Source organism: Lupinus angustifolius, unplaced genomic scaffold, assembly GCF_001865875.1.
Source record: "Lupinus angustifolius cultivar Tanjil unplaced genomic scaffold, LupAngTanjil_v1.0 Scaffold_143_76, whole genome shotgun sequence".
Lineage (NCBI taxonomy): Eukaryota > Viridiplantae > Streptophyta > Magnoliopsida > Fabales > Fabaceae > Lupinus > Lupinus angustifolius.
The window spans coordinates 48,199-66,225 of NW_017725534.1; the positions used below are offsets into that span (position 1 = coordinate 48,199).

The window sequence follows — 18,027 nt, forward strand, 5'->3', positions numbered from 1 at the left end:
ACTAGATAAAGTGTGGTATGATTTATCAATGGACTTTATTATACATCGACCTTCCTCTCATGGACATACCATTATCAGGGATGTAGTGGACAACCTTTCGAAGTAGTTACACTTCATTGGTCTCCCCACTAAGTTCAAAGCCAATTCTTTGGCACACTGTATCTTGTCTGAAGTTGTCCAGATGCATGGTGTTCCCCGGTCAATAGTTTCATGTCGGGACAAAAATTTTGTCAATGCTTTCTCGAGGGAATTTTTTCGGCTTCTTGGTGCAACGCTATGCTTCAGTTCCGCACACCACCCTCAATCATATGGGCAAACTGAGATGGTGAATAAGTGCCTTCAAACTTAACTCCGATGTTTCACAGGTTCACAACCCAATAAGTGGTTCTGACACCTTTCCTTAGCAGAGTATTGGTACAATACCTCCAAACATTAGTCTACCAGACTTTCATCATTTGAAGCCCTCTATGGACGCTATCGCTAACAGTGTCGAGTTATATTGCTAAAGGCCAAATCCCACACCGACTATGGACATCCTGCAAACACGGTCCGATCTGTTGGTAGCCTTAAAACAAAATCTCCTCAAAGTCCATCAAATAATGATATCTCAATCTCAAAGAGAAAGGAAATATATTACCTTTGATATTAGGGAGTGGGTCCTTTTGAAGTTGCAACCCTACTGGTAGGTTAAAGAGGCTTGCCGGTTGTGTCACAAGTTATCTCCTCGGTACTTTGGTCATATCAAATAAATTGAAGAATCAATTTAGTGGCCTACGAGCTTGTATTATGACCAACATCTCGAGTCCATCCCATCTTTCATGTATCTTTATTCAGGAAATTTTATGGTGATCCACAGCCCAACATGTGCCTCCACCAGTTCTCTCAGAGTCACCTTTAAAGGAAGAGGAAATATGAAACTTAGAGGACAAAAGGGTCCAAGAGGAAGAAGGAAGAAAACCTGACAGTAACAAGGCTCAAGAGAAGGAAAAATGACTTTAGGTGTAGAGAAATTTTTGAAGGGAAAGAGAGATCCCACACGAAGGGGAGAGAGAAAGTGAGGAACTCTTTGGGGTTCATTTCAATCCCCGCATAATGTTTCATCAGCTGAAGTTGAGCAACTAAGAGCCAAGTAGTTTCAAAGGGGACCCTCAGATTCTAAAGGGTTTGAAGACTCTCCATCGAACTGTCCCAATTCAACATCATGTCCATTAATTACCTCGGGCAGTGTAAAAGCAGAAGCCTAATCTACTACACAATCCTCACCATTAAATCTACAAAAGGGATTGTATCGTTGCCACTCACAACCCTCCATAATCTGTCATAAAGAGGGCTACACGTCTCCCCAAGAATTGCACACCTCTAACTCTTCAAGTGGAATGGTCCAGCAATGTCCCCAACTAGAACCTTTGGACAATTGTCCTCCAATGCTACATGCCTTGATCAAAGGAAAACACATGACTACCATTTCTAATTCCTGGCCAATCTTTACCAGCACATGTTCACGTGTCATCTCTTCTCCTTCCGGGTTGGGTCAGGTCCAACTACTAGTACACAATCCAAACCTCAAAGACAAGGTTTATTTTAGGGCCCAAATTCCCACCGAAAGGGCAAAATGGAAAGATACCCTCCCGAGCTGGTAAAAAGACTTTGTTATGGAGTAGTGGTGAGCATATATAAATTTGTTTTCTATTTTAACCAATTTACCTTGTAAAATCTGACCACATGTATGGTTGAAATCATTTCATTTTACTTTTTCTTCCTTATATAAGTTGTACCAAATATGGAATGGGATATGAAAGATAGATATTGAGTAATTTTCTCTAGAGCTAGAATTCATTCATTCTTAAAACATCAAAACTCCTAACACTATGGCAAAACCATTCCCACTCATAAATCTACACTTTCTCATGCACTTGGTGGATTGAAATGGCTAGGTCAATAAGCTCCCATTTTATCCTAATTATATTCTCCATAACCACGAAAGAATGGATTTGAATTTTCTATTTGTTCTTTTACTCTCATATTATGTGCACTGTGCAGAGATGATGGATCTTTGCCGTATGCACAAATAATGATGCATCATTCCCAAAAGATAGGTGGAAAGAAAATAGGTTGAACAACAAACATCATTACCAAAATGTATGCCACACAGAAAGAGAAAAAAAGAGTCAAACTACCAAATATCAACAAAAAAAATTTCTCGGTGATTCTTTTCGTAGCAATATTTTGTTCATTTTACACTAACATTTTTTTTTAATCATGTTTATGTTCATCAAATACATATTTTCTTTGAACCACTCCTTTAAACATGTTTTCGTGCCATGGTATGTGAAAAACAGTGGTAAGTATGACCATACACTACTCGCTCATTTAGTTTGAGCTAAATATAGTCGGATTTTATTAAGTTTAGGGCTGAATTTAAGTTCAAAAATTAGACTCAGTCTATATTTAAGGATTGATAAGCGATAAACATGACTCAATCACTCAATCTGACATGTCTCATGGTCCCTTCGTTCATCATGTTTATATGTGTTTATTCAATTATGTACAGAGTAGTAACATTCATTTGCTCGAAAATATCATTAATTCTATAATTTTTTTATCATATATATAATTATATATATATATATATATATATATATATTGTTTCAAATGTTATTAAATTATATATTCATGATAATAAGTAATATTGAGAATTTTTATTTAAAAAAAGTATGCATTATATTTAATCAAGCTTATGATCAAATTCAGATTCAATGACTAACCCGATCGATATTTGAGTCGGGCTAGTTTTGGTTTCAGAAAGAAAAAAAAACCTTTGTTTTTCCAGTAAAATAAACAAGTTTAATCCAAAATATAAAACGATAAAAGAAAATCGTAACAAAAACATTTTCATGAATGTATAGATTTTAATCGGCCTAGGGTTATTGTATCAGGCCCATTATCAACTAACATATCCAGCCTCATATTTACACATAACAGCGTCTAGGGTTTCGCCTTCACCATTCCAAGAAGAATCCGAAGCCGTACAAATGGTGAAATTCTTGAAGCCTAACAAGGCTGTTATCCTTCTCCAAGGCCGCTACGCCGGCAAGAAGGCGGTGATCGTACGAACTTCCGACGACGGCACGCGCGACCGCCCCTATGGCCACTGCTTGGTAGCCGGGATCAAGAAGTACCCAAGCAAGGTGATAAAGAAGGACTCTGCAAAGAAGACAGCGAAGAAATCGCGCGTGAAGGCGTTCGTGAAGCTTGTGAACTACCAGCATCTGATGCCCACGCGCTACACGCTCGACGTGGATTTGAAAGATGCAGTGACTCCTGATGTGTTGCAGAGTAAGGATAAGAAGGTGACTGCGCTTAAGGAGGCGAAGAAGCGGTTGGAGGAAAGGTTCAAGACTGGGAAGAACAGGTGGTTCTTCACCAAGTTGAGGTTCTAGATTATAATCTGTTTTAGTTTCATTTTACTTGATATAAGGAATTTTGGTTTCGTTTTGAACTTGTAAGGGTGTGACTTGAATGGTTTATAAGGCCACAATGCTTTTTCAAATTCATTTCAATTGTTATTTCCTTTATTTTTTAGACCATTTTATAAATATGGATAAATGAGATTTTAGGGTTAACTTTTAGATGGAAGTGATGTAACACCGAATTACAATAATGGGGCTACAATACAACTACATTGAACCTTATTTAGGCCACACAATAAATGTATCAGAATTTAAGGAATAGGTTTTAAGGTTTTAAGATTCATAGAATGTGGATTTTGGGATATGAACAGTTTAGACTGAAAATACTAAGACTATTAGATTTAATTGTTTTTGGCTAAAACAATCAAATTTTAGAAGGTCCACTAACGTTGACTAAATATAGTTGTTATTTATGTTTTACAACGCAATTATACATCATTCTTGTTTGTAATTTGTTGTGCTTCCTATGAACTATGCCCGTTGATCGATCTTCCAATGTGGACAGTCATCGGTTGGCTTTAGGAATATGATGGTTGGATATGGGAGCACATATGCTTGTATGCTTGTTAGATACTAGGACTTTCACATTGGGATCATGCATTTCCAATTGAAAGGGAAGGAGCCATGAAATAAACTTCTCATGGAATTCCTAACCTCCTCTTGTCCCTATTAGTAGAAGCAAAGTCTTAAATCCCACTAAATGGAATTTTGCTGTGATCTAACAGCCAATATTTTAGCACAAATTTGGTATCGTCTATGACTTTATTTGTAATCTATTTGGACAAATTTGAGTATAATTTGCCCTTTGTTTTAGTAGATTTTTTATTTTTTTGTTTTAATTGGAAATTATTACAATCAGTCACATTAGTGTGCTAGGATGAAAACCTGCAAGGGTGGCCTAAGAAAAGAGAGCGGTACTAAGTCGAAAACCTGAAAATGCGATTTAGTATATTACAATAAAAGAGAGGATTCCTGGCAGATACCTACATTAGGTATTCTGGGCAAAAATTATGGAAAGTTAAAGGAACACCCTTATGCAAATGTCCATTGTGGTTTAAGCAAACTGGGGTAGTTAAATTATTTCCTCCGAAGGAAAATAAGCAATCACACTTCTATCTTTCGAGGATGAATTTCCAAATAACTTTGGGGTAGCATTATTGAGATTAATTATTCTTATCAATACAATATTGGGACATCAAGCCATCAACAAATAGATCATCCCGGTCCGTAGTAGTTAAAAATAGGTTCACATTTCAGTCAAGATCAACAAAATGAGACAAATTTATATATCAAAGACAATTCATGAACGTACTAGAACATTGGTATGATTTCTACATTTTATTACATTCACAACTCATGCATGTCATCATGACAAACATCACACATAACATACTCTCAAACACTAAGTCACTACTTTACATTAATCAAATTCAAACTTTTCGGGTCCTACATCTCGATGTGAATTTTAAGCTTTTCGGGTCCTGTACCTCGATGAGCATTCAAACTTAAGCTTTCTGAGTCCTGCACCTCGACAAGCAACTTAAACTTTTCGGGTCCTGTACCTCGATGTGAAATTCAAACTTTTCGGGTCCTATACCTCGACAAGCAACTTAAACTTTCCGGACCCTGTACCTCGACAAACAATTTAAACTTTCCGGGTCCTGTACCTCGATGTGAAAATTTAAGACTTTCCAGGTCATGTACCTCGACAAGCAACTTAAATTTTCCAGGTCATGTACCTCAATGTGAAATTTAAACTTTTCGGGTCCTCTACCTAGATGAAAATTTAATCTTTTCGGGTCTTGTACCTCGACGTGAATTTTAAGCTTTCCGGGTCCTGTACCTCGACGTGAATTTTAAGCTTTTCGGGTCTAATACCTCGATGAGCATTCAAAATCAAGCTTTTCGGGTCCTATACCTCGAAGTCTACCTTTCCAAGGCACTCCAAGTTCTGACAATACACCAACCTGCGTTCTTGGCTTTGACCCTTATGTCTCCAAATTCTGGCAGTACACCAACCTGCGTCTTTGGTTTTAACTTGTCATTCCAAGTTCTGGCAGTACACCAACCTGCGTTCTTGGCTTTGACCCCTATGTCTACAAATTCTAGAAGTACACCAACCTGTGTCTTTGGTTTTAACCTACCACTCCAAGTTCTGGCAGTACACCAACCTGCATTCTCGGCTTTTACTCTTGTGTCCCCAAATTCTGGCTGTACACCAACCTGCGTCTTTGGTGTCACTTTTTCACCCCAAGTTCTGGCAGTACACCAACCTGCGTTCTCGACTTTTACCCTTGTGTCCCCAAATTATGGCAGCACACTAACCTGCGTCTTTGATTTCACCTTTTTACTCCAAATTCTGACAGTACACCAACCTACGTCTTTGTCTCAGCTTTACACCCCAAGTTCGAACAGTATACCAACCTGCGTCTTTGGTTCGCGCCCATCTTTGTCACACCTCTCAAGAGAAAGCTCGAACTATCTTTAGGATGACTCATCTCAAAAAAGGCGAAAGACACTCTCAGGCAATGAGAAGTTGTCAAATAAGTTTTTTAGGCCTAGACAAAATTCGCGTTCATTTCTTTACTAGTTACTTATCATGACAACACTCAAACCTTAGTTCGTATGTTATCCAATAAGTAACAAGTAAAGAGGGACAGCTGTGAACACTCAATTTTGTCTGACACATAATATTTTTTTCAAAATAATGACAAATAAATAATATATGCAAGTTTGAGTATTTTTTATTGAAAAATGACATTCTTAGTATCTCATTGTACCTACATCATTCCTCAATCCTAAACCACCCAGTCTCCCATTTAACAACTACTCAGCCCACTCTTCTTTTTGACAACTACTCAGCCCACTTTCCACTCTCATAACTTCCGCATCACCCATCATTTTTTACCCACTTGGTGCACTTCTAAAACGAAACCTCTCTTATTAAAAAACCCAGCAACCTGTGACAAAGGGGGAGCACATAGAAACACAACCACTCAAATCCATCAATCTATTCCCAAAAAAAAATCACTTCGACCTTTGTAACCATCCAACCCCCAAAATAATTTTTATTCTTCATTCGGTGCTTTGGTTCTACCCTTTTGTTATTCCCATCTTGCATTATAGAGTTTCAGTCAGATTTTAAGTTTCATGGCTAAAAACTCATATAGTGAATTATCTTTCAAAAGCATCATTGTTAGGTGTGGTGGTGAGTGCTTGGTACAAGAGAATATACAACTTCATTTTATCTGTTCTTAAATCAGTTCATTTAGTTCTCAACAAGCTTCAGGTAAGCAAGAGGAAAAAACCAGAGAAAAGAAAGCATCGAAATCGTCTAAACCAATTCAAAAATTTCACAAAGGCAATAAAGTTCATTTGGATATACCAATCAGGTTAGTCATTCATCAAGTAATCTTAAACAAAATGTATTATTTAATCACTATTTACCCTCAGGATACACATGTCTCAATAATATGCATATTTCATATTCACATTCAGGAACGTTAAATCCTAAACTATATCCATAAACATTTTTCACTGTTTATAAACATCATTTTCAGTAAATCAAAATCACTATTCTACCTATTCATAATCCTACATATTCATAAGAATTTTTTTCTAAGGATAAAATCAGAAACAATATCATAACAATATGCTTCAAGAACATCTTTGAGTCTCACTATGGTTGGAATCTTCCATTGTTTCGGGTTGAACAAAGGGTTCACGACCCACATCTTCTTCTTCGTCCCCGCTGAGGTCACAGAGGCCACCGTGCTCAGCCTTGGTCTCATCGTGACCTCCGACTTTAATCTCATAGACCAGGTCCCCGACATTCCAACTCGTCCCAACTCGTCGGGATGGGCGGCTTACGAAGTGCCCCTGCTAGCCGGAATTCTAGCGGCTGACAATATGGTGGCAACGGCCTCAAGGGAAATCAATTCATTCTCTCCTTAGTTTTGAATCAGGGTGTTAACCCATTATTTGAATTATATGTTCTTTTGCTTATGGCCTTTACTGTACACATGTTGTTTTAATGCATATCTTTTTTATTTATAGCTTTTGGTTTAAAGAATAGTAAAATATTGTGGAGCATGAAAAGATCATTATTTTATAAAACTAGGTTAGTATTTGCTCTGTTTTGTCATGCAAACAAAGTCATGATAATGACTCTTGTCTTTAGAAAAGTGAGTAAAGTAAAACATATTCTTTTTACATTATGTTACTATAATTTATTAAGGTGACTTATTTAAACAATAACTTATTGTATTAATCAAGCAATGCAATTCTTCTATCTTATTAGTTTAAGCAAACCAAAAAATGTTTCAAATAGTTTCGAGAATTTAATAATGATGTTACAACTCGTATTGTGTCTTTCTCCTCGCTTCAAGTAGAGAGCTGGTCGTGATCACTTGTACTGCTTTTGCATCAAAGTGTGAAGAGGGTAAACAATCAATGTTGATTCTTCATCTATTAATTCCATTCCTATTAAACTCAAACAAATTTCTAAACTCTATTTAAAAAAATAAGAATAATAATAATAAGCTTTAATTATTTTGGGATTTAATAGCGATGTTACAACTCGTATTGCATCTTTTTCCTCATTTCTAGTCGAGAACCTGTCACGATTACTTGTACTGTTTCTGCTATCTATTGAAGTGAAAAGAGGGTAAACAATCAATGTTGACTCTTCGTTTATTAGTTCCACTTCTATTAAATTCAAACTATTTCTAAATTTTTAACCCAACCAAATTACCAATTTTAAAAAGAACTACGTAGTCTTGATTTCCCTATTGCACCCGGGGATACGTAGGAGCAATATAAACTTGTCAGACACCAATAAAAAATAAAAAATATTTTGTTTAAGCAATTTAATTTAAATAAATTAAGGGTATTTAATTTATGCAATTAGTTAGGGTACCATTTTATTACGGGCGAATGAGGTGCTAATACATTCCCCAATTTGTAACAGACTCCCGAACCTGGATATCAAAAATCCAAAAGCCCAATATGATTGGGCTTTAAATATTTTTTATATTTTTAACTATAAAATGTAATGACGATTCTAAAAGACCACATAGCTGAAAATCAAGGCGCGACATTCATAATAACAGAAAGTTGAAAATAGTATCAACTATATTTATCCTAGTTATAAAAGCGTTGGCTACTTTTGTTTAGTCAATGCAGTTTTAAATTCTTTATAGTAAACGTTATAAAATGAATTTTTAAGTGTTACTCTTTTGGTAACTAGCTCATGGAGGCATTTATTCATCTTGGTCGGGAGGCATTTAAAAGACCAAGACTCTGTCCGCTCTTATAGGGTTGAGTTCCTCTCCGATACTTAAGAAAGAGAAAGAAAATTTGTATATACTTGAATGCAGATGAAAGGTTGCACTATGTGCAAATATATGGAATAAATAGCCCATGCACCAGGGCCAGCAATACCTAAAAATGGATATTTTGGCTTGCTCTTAGCGTTGCAAATCTATGGGCTAAGCATTATGCCAAAGCCGCATCCTAGCTGATACCACACGTGAAACACTTCCTCATTCAAGTAAGATACTTAATTATTTAAATATTTAAATGTAATATTTAAACTTGTAAGAAATTTTGAGTCACACATGTAATATTTAAATATATTTATAGTCATTATTTTAAATAGTCAAATTAAATTGAGATAAATCAAGTAAGATATATGACAATAAACATAATTGTTATGGTATTTATTGTGTATATATCAAAAATATTATTTCTATTTCTACGACGGACAAAATTAGAAATTGAAAAATCAAGTCGCATAACTCTTCATGGAAGGGTGTGCACATCTTATGCATCTCTTCAGTACAAAGGAAGATTATTATTTGGTCAACATTACAAGCATACTCATGGTAATAAATATGTGATAAGCATATTTTTGGTTAATTTCATACATCATTTCTAAATCATTTATCTAGTGTCCTAGAATGATAAGATGATTTTCAAACCTTATGAAATACACTAAATAATAGTTAAGTACCACTTGTCGGAGCAGGTTGTCACACCCTACTTCAGGCTCCATTAACTTTATTTAGCCTTGAACATAAGTTGCTCAAAATAGATGCTTAATATGGCAAATGAACTAAGGTGTAGATTATATTTTTTAGTTCACTTGTCAACACTTTAAGAAGAATGATTTTGGATCTTTAAATCAAGTTTTAGGTGATCAATCCAAAATTGCATTAAGAACTTCATAAAGAATCAAAACTTAACCAAAAAGTAATAACTTGAATGCATTGATTTCAAAAGATGATAAATTAAAGAGAAGAAATTACACCATAATCCAAGTCAATTTGTAGGAGCATGAGCCATCTATCCATAGATGAGATGCTTTTGGTCTAAAACGATATTACAAAATTATGTTTTTGCATCTCATTTGTCATATCTTTTCTCCTCTTGAATTAAGAAAGAAAAAACTACAAACTACACTTACCTAAACTACTTTGGAGTGGAAATTCTCCAAGAAAATTACAAGAAGATAAAAATTTGGTTCAAATGTGTAAATCTAGGAGTGAATGTTAGAATCAAGAAATAGAATGTCTTTTTGCCTTTGAGGTGCATCCTTTATACAGGCCTTCCTGGACCCCGCCAAGCTACTTGTTTCCACCACCAAGCTGCTGGCCAAACCCTTCAGCATGGGTTTGGTCACTTGGTCAAGCAGCTTAGTCACCTACTTGAGCTGACTCACCGAAGCTATGGTGGGCTACTTGGCTCAACTAATGTGAGCTACCTATGAAAAGCTTATGGAGGCTACTTGGAGTGAGGTCATGCATGATGTCACGATTACTTAGTGGCTAAGTCAACTTGACCAAGTTGCTGGGTACACACCGCTAAGAGTCTATGTCGCACGGCTGAGCTGTATGCTTGAGCAGCTCTGACTGTGCTTATGTTGATGTGGCCTAGTGCTTACTGATCTGGCCAGGTGTGTGGTTCCACGTTGGGCAGTCCACATGCTCCACTAAGCTGTCTACTTGAGTAGGCTGGCTTGTGTCAGACTTGTGTTCTGACCGTGCCAGGTTGGTTCTGACTGTGTAATTTTGGTCTGACCGTGTCAGGTTGGTGTCTAGGTCACACTGGGCATGGGTTTGGTCCACACTAAGCTACTTACTGAGCAGCTTCATGTTGACTCCACATAGGCAAATTTTGATGAGTCATGCTTATGTGTTGAGCATTTTGGCCTATTTTGAGCACTTTGTAAACCTTTGATAAATTCTTCTCTTTTCTACCTAAATCTTACAAAATACAGTACAAAAGAAATATACAAAGCATATATATAAGATTGTGATATATTATCTAAAATGTGTTGAATTAAGTTGGTTTTCTCAATTTATCCAAGGATAAGCGCCATGAAGAGTGTATGAAAATTAGGTATTTTTGGCACTTATCAAATTCCCCCAACTTAAGACTTTGTTTGTCCTCAAACAAAAGGTAAAGCTTATCCGAATTCAAGACTTGGCTAATTTTTTAAGATATGGTTTACATGATTTCAATTTTGCTTAACCATGATCAAAAAATTGTTTTCAATGAGATTTTTCATGATTTGTGAATTTTTAACACATAATGTTTCAAACATGAATTTTATGCTTTTGTTCCTAAAAAATGTGCAACAATTTACCAAAGCAAATATTTTTCAATCAAAAAGTGTTTTTGCACAGAAGTTCAAAATTGGAACTTCAAAGGGGCAAGTGTTTCACTCAATTTTCCAACCATTTGATTGTAGTAATTTGAAGTTGTTCTTTGTCTCACATATTTTCTTAAATTGCATAATCAATTAAGGATCACTAAGTTGGACAATCATGGTTTTTCTAGGTAGTTAAATTAAAGTCAAAAGAGAGCATTTTTTTTTTAAATTTTTTCTCAATGAAGCATTTTACTCTACTTTTTCCATAATTCCTTTTTTTTTTCTACCTCTTAGCTTTTGAACCTTGACTTATTTTTGGCTTTTCTTTTGCATTTCTCAATCTCTATTTATTTTTCACTTTCTTTTACAACTTTTTTTGTTGTTTTTGTAAAGAGATTGAAAATTTCTTTTCTTTTTTCATTTTAGGAAGCCAAGTTCACCAATTCCCCCTCCTCCTCCCCCGCCCAACTTAATTCTTTCAAACATCCTTTTAAAATTTTAATGCTCTCTTTAGAATATTTGTCTTCAAATTTGGTTTCATGGGATATTTTGAAAAACATGTTTTACTTTGTTTGGCTCAAAGGGGCTTATCAAAGGATAATCCTAATTTTTGGTTAGACTTTTGGCCATTTGGTTCAATTAAAGAATGACATGCCTTGATCACTTCCTATCAATCTTATGCAATTAAGAGATTTAAAGACTCAAACAAGTTTAATTAGACAAATCAAATGGTGATTTAACTTTAATCCTCACGTATTTGGCTCACTCCCTCACTTGACTAGGATTTACACTTCTTGATTTAAAAAATCTTTGCAAAGATCATGTTACACAAATTTAATTTTTATTTGCAAAACAATTTCAACTTATGACATTATGTGATGTTTTCACAAAACATTTAGCATATATCTCATTTTTCTCAATAAAAGTTGAAGTCAAGATATGCTTTGCATTTTAAATCATGAAATCATTCCACAATTTTTTTCATTTAGCCACTTTGAGTTTGGTTTTTGAAAAAAAAAATTGAGTTTTAAGGACAATCAAATTAATTTTTGAAATAACTATACAATCATATATATACTATTAACTTTCTTTAAAAAAATTCAAATGCATTAAATCATTTTCCCCCTCTTTAAATGATGGTTTGTCCTCAAGCCAATAAAAAAATTGGTTTAAAGGAGATGTTTGATGCATATAAATTTTCTAAAGAATAAGATAATATTTAAACACAAATTTAATAAAACATAAAACTTAACATAATATTAAAATATAGTAGCAACATAGTAGAAATAGTACTAAATATTCAAAATAAAATAATGGAAATGAACTTGAAAGTGCATGTAAGGAAAAAGAGAAAACCAGAAAGAGCTTTCTCAATCTTCATCCTCCTCATCACTTGGATCTTGTGATCTTCCCTCGGGCCACAAACTCCTAATAGGATCCTCCTTTGAAAGTGGATCTTTTTCCAAAGATGTTATATAAGCTCTTGTAGATCCCTTTGATCCTTCGATAGCACGCGTTTTGTTGTAGATTTTGCAGGTGTTGCTCTTGTATGATGACATCTATCTTGGAAGTCATTGTGCTCCCATGAGTAGTTTGTTCTTGCCCATGTTGCCAAATTTTTACTTAAGCTTGTGAGATGCTTTTCTCCTTGCAGTAGGTGTTGATATATGATGCATTGATTTCTGTCTTTAATGTCATGACCTCCTTGTATGGCCCAAGTACAAGTTGATACTTGCAAAGGTCGGTGATCAATGAAGGCAAAATCATTGAAAGAACTCCCCTCGTGGTGTAATCATGAATATCATTTGAGATTACTGTAGCAATGTCAATGGAGTCTTCATCATATATGGAACTGATGAGCTTCACTTTGGGGATTGGAAAATCTAAGACATGTGAGGAAGGCCATATGTTGGACAACACAAAAATGGCCCAAATTTGTGACATTTGTGTCATGCAAAATCTGAAGATTGACCCACTTTGATTGAACTCCAAGCCTTCCAAACACAAGCTTCTTCGGACATAGGCTTCATCATGTCCTTCACCTTCCCTTGAATATGCAGCACTTAGCTTCAGTTGAAATGTGCACAAATCATGATCATCTGATGGTGATGGGTTCAATGGCTTGCCCAAGTAATCATTTATTATGTACTTGTCATAAAAGACTTGGGCCCCATTCACCCATGTGTACCGGTTCATCCTTGCTTCACTTGAAACAATGGAGTTGGCATAAAATTGCTTCACCACGTCCATTGAAAACATCGTTTTGGGCTGAGCAAGCTTTTGTCAATTGTACTTCTCCACTATGAAAGTGAAGCCTCCAAACTCTTCTTCATCTAGGTTGAAAATCTTCTCCAAATTTGTTGCGCTTTTCAGAGTTGAATTTTTTTCTTAGCATCCTTCGTACCAAATTTGGTGCTCTTCTCTTCATTAGTGGCTTCATTTCCTCTTCTTGATGAACTCCTACAAAAAAAATTAATTCTAACAAAACATTTTTTTTTCAAACTAAGGAGTTAGTCATAAACATCAAGATTTGAAGTTGATTAAGGCATGCACTTTAATTTGACATTTTTTTTTCTTGGACAAAATTTCATATACGTCTGAATTCCTTCATGTTTTCACAAAGTAAAAATATGGGATGCTTTATTAAAAAGTGCACAACTTTCAAAACAAATTTAGTCAAGTTTGGTTATTCAATGATGTTTCCTTTGCTGGTGAATTTTGAACAAGTTATATGCCTAATTTTCTTTTTAGCATTCGATCAACATGAGATTTCAGAGTGTTGATTAAAAAATTTTGCAAAGAAATTCATGACTTTTAAAATTTTACTCATGTTTTCAACACAACTCATTCCTTTTTGGTTGAACCATTTTGAATTTTTTTACTTGTATCAAAATAGCACTTCTTTCTACACAATCCATTAAAATGTTTGAAAGGCATGTTGGTTTGAAGATGTTTGGTTCAATCACAAACATTATGATAGAAAGTTCAAAATTTATTTTCAAGTATTCATAATCTTAATTTCTATCATGAGACATATCACAACATTTTTTGTTTAATCATGACAAAGCACATCTATTCACGTTTGAAATCAATAAGCTTATACATCTCAACAAAATTGTGACTTTTTGAAACTTTTTGTGTTGGGTTTTCTTACAAAGATTATGTTTTTTTTAAAAATAATCCCAAACAAGAAACTTCAAAAATTAGAGGAAGAACCACATATATATAAACAAAATAAAAATAAAGAAGAACTTACATGATGGATGAAGAACTTGGAAGAACTTGAGAAAGTTTTTAGGGAAAGTGAAAACATTTGTGTTTTGAAGAATTTTGGTTCATTACGAACTGTATCAATAATTTTCACGAGATGTTTAAAGAGTTAAGGGAAATGGAGACTAGAATTGCTTATATTTTCATAAACTAAATGTCTACCCAAACACATTGTTAGTCTAATTATATAAAGTTATATTGGATTTTCAGATATACTAAATGATCAAATGTTCGATTACTAATAACGATATTTGTTAAAATGAGTAACCACACATCTCGAACTGAATTAGATTTTTAGCAAGATGGTGAGTATACGAATAAAGATCTTCTGTCCAAAGAGAGCTTATCTCCATGCCCTAGGATTACACCAAATAATATAAATTATATACTTTATATTTTTATAATTTTTATTTCCCAATTAAATGACATTTTTTGGTTGGTGCAGGACACCATTGAGGACATCAAAAAAGACAACGGATCTCTACTCGTGAGTATATCTTGGGTAAACAAAAACTCTAAACAAATCTAAGCTTAAACTAAATTTCCCATCCGGTAGGAAAAATTCTTTATAAATTCAAACAAATGGCATTGTGTTACCGGTACGAACATATTTTAAACCATAATTGTGTTACGCCACCTAAATGGCAATCTTCATAAATGATTTCCCTTTCTACAATCCTCTAGTAGATTATATATCTATTGTGATTTTTGAGCAATAGATAATAAAGTATGAGTGTAATATTTATGCATTGTAGTATAAAAATTTATATACAAACATTATATTATTTACTATTTATTTATATTACTTTGTAAAAAGTCAATGATAATTAAAAACGAATAATAGATAATGTACCGAGTATATGTAATAAACCTCAACTCGCATATATGTCATATCTGGGAACACTGATTTCTGGTTCACTACACATATAGGGGCTGGGGCAATTTGTTTAGCCTTTAAAAAAGGATTTTCCAAGAAACTTTTCATGAGAAGTTTAAAATTTCAATTTTGTTTTTTCCCCTTTCAGATGATCATTTGTAGTAAAAGCCCACCCAAACAAGTAAATTAGTAGCAGAAGTGTTTTTTTTCAAGAAAAATGTTTTTTTACTAAAAAAATTTAAATAATTGGGCTTTTAATATTCCTCATCAACTCTTCTAACATAGTGTAGATTTTATTTCTCTGCGGATGCTGTTGATCTCCAGCATAAAACTTATGAACCTCACCTCTCACAGAAATCCAGCTATATCCTGGTTCCTTGCTTATACCTTGTTTTCTCATCACATCTCTCAAACTAAACCCATCTTCATACAGTCCTGACTCTATGTAAGTGTTGGACAAAAGAACATATGTAGATGGATATTGTGGCCGAGTCGATAGAATCTTTTGAGCAACACTTTTCCCCAGCTCAGCATTTCCATGAATCCTACATGCTCCTAACAAGGTCTGCCAAATCATTTCATTTGGCTCAATCGGCATCCGGTTTATAAACTCCACTGCTTCGTCCAAGCGGCCAATACGACCCAAGAGATCAACAACACAAGCATAATGCTGCATTTTCGGTACCACACCATAGGTGTCCTCCATTTGATGGAAAATTTTCAGGCCATCCTCCACCATTCCTCTATGACTACAGGCAAAAAGGACACATAACAATGTAACAGCATTTACCTTTGCACCCGACTGTTCCATCATTTTGAAGAGTTCAAGGGCATCTTCGACAAGACCGTGTTGAGCATAAGTGGATATTATGGCAGTCCAAGAAACCACATCAGGGTTAGATATCCTCTCAAAAATCTTCTTTGCTTCTGTCAGATTACCGCATTTGGCATACATGTCAATTAGAGCACCTTCTATGCATGTTTCGTTATCCAAGCTGGACTTGCATATAAGACCATGAATTTGATGACCGTGTTCTAGTAAACAAAGACCACCGCATGCTGTAATCACACTAGAAAAGGTAAAACGATTGGGTACAAAGCCTTCATTGCGCATCTGTGAGAAGATGGCTAAGCCTTTCTCCCACTCAGAATACTGGCAATATGCAGTCACCATGGTTGTCCAAGATACTATATCCTTCTCTTCCATTCTATTAAATATCTTCTCTACGGATTCAAGTGACTCACATTTGGCATATGCATCAGCAAGGGCATTCAATGCACTAATTGCCTTCACATCAAATCCATACTTCAATGCCAACCCATGAGTCTCTCTTAAGGATTTAAGACACTTCAAAGCAGCAATCGAGTTCAACACACAACAGAACGTGTAAACATCTGGTTTGACATCATTTTGGCACATTCTTGTAAACAGTTCCAAAGCTTCAAGGTGAGAACCAGATTGTGAATTACCAGTTATGATTGCATTCCAGGGTGTGTTAACTAGACAGCTTGTAAACTTTGAGTCAAAAAGAATCTGTGCATTAGACAGAGACCCACACTTCGAGTACATATCAATAAGAGCTGTCCCAACAAAAGTATTCGAGTCCAATCCCCATCTAGTAGCATACCTATGAACTTCATGACACTTGTTAAGGTCACCTAACAAGCCAACAGCCTTGGAAACAGTTGCGAAGGTTGAATTACTAAGTGTCACTCCTGCTTCAATCATATCAATAAAACAATTGAATGCTTGTAGGTGCAAACCATTATAGGTAAACCCTGAAATCATTGCATTCCAAGATACATCATTAAGCTCAGGCATGGTGTTGAACACCTTAACGGAACTCTCATTCTTTCTTAACTTCGCATATAAGTTAAGAAGAGAAGTACCAACAACTGTATGCATCAGAAAGCCTCTGACAACAACTTGGGAATGAACCATCTCACCCAACTCGATCGAATCCAACCCGACACAAGACTGCAAAACAGCAGAGAATGCAAACCCATCAGGCACCACTCCTCGCTCCAACATCATACAAAAAAGCAACACCCCATCATTATAGTAACCATGTTCATTTGAAGCAACAATCATGACTGACCATGAAAACATATTCTTCTGTGACATTCCATCAAACACCTTACAAGCAGCATTAAAATCCCCGCATTTGGAGTACACGTGAACTGCATGGTTCAAAAACACCACCAAGTCACGGTCATCAAAATTGGATTTTAACACACACCCATGAATGCAATTCGCGTTTTTAACAGACCCATTTTGTTCACAGGCTTTTAAGAGATCAATGAATGATCCAATGTTGTGGTTGTGGTTGTGTTTGTGGGTTTCAGTTGATGCAACAAGCTTGGTGAATCTTACGTTTTCACGGTGTTGTATTGGAAACACAGGTGCTTTGTTAGTGGAATGAAGAGAGGGTAGTGATGCAGAGAAATGAGAAGGTTGGTGTGCAACGAGGAAGCTCGTGCTAGAAGAGTTAGTGACCACCATTGCCAATTTAAAAAGAACGTTAAATTACTATAAGAATTAGAGAAAATGCTCTGTCCATATTTGATGAAATTAGGAAAAACTTATCTAAGATGAGTGAATCGGATTGAATCAACCAGTCACACTATGAATTCCTCCATTTCCCAACTCTAGTTAAGGTTCTTAATTAGGCTTTTACTTAGATCGACTTACATAGTAAAGAATCGGATATGATCTAGTTAATAAACGACATTAGGAAAATGATATATCCTTCTAA

General features: G+C 35.3%; 2 protein-coding genes across 2 annotated transcripts; one reads left to right on the top strand and one right to left on the bottom strand.

Moving 5' to 3' along the window:
• Positions 1–2,947: 2,947 nt before the first annotated feature.
• LOC109340118 (60S ribosomal protein L27-like) lies at positions 2,948–3,565 on the top strand. The gene has a single exon (XM_019577693.1). It carries the CDS (start codon positions 3,033–3,035, stop codon positions 3,438–3,440), a length of 408 nt encoding a protein of 135 aa, XP_019433238.1. The 5' UTR covers positions 2,948–3,032; the 3' UTR covers positions 3,441–3,565.
• An 11,944-nt stretch (positions 3,566–15,509) lies between these two features.
• On the bottom strand, positions 15,510–17,774 carry LOC109340120 (putative pentatricopeptide repeat-containing protein At3g15130). Its single transcript, XM_019577695.1, has one exon. It carries the CDS (start codon positions 17,772–17,774, stop codon positions 15,510–15,512), a length of 2,265 nt encoding a protein of 754 aa, XP_019433240.1.
• Positions 17,775–18,027: the final 253 nt, after the last annotated feature.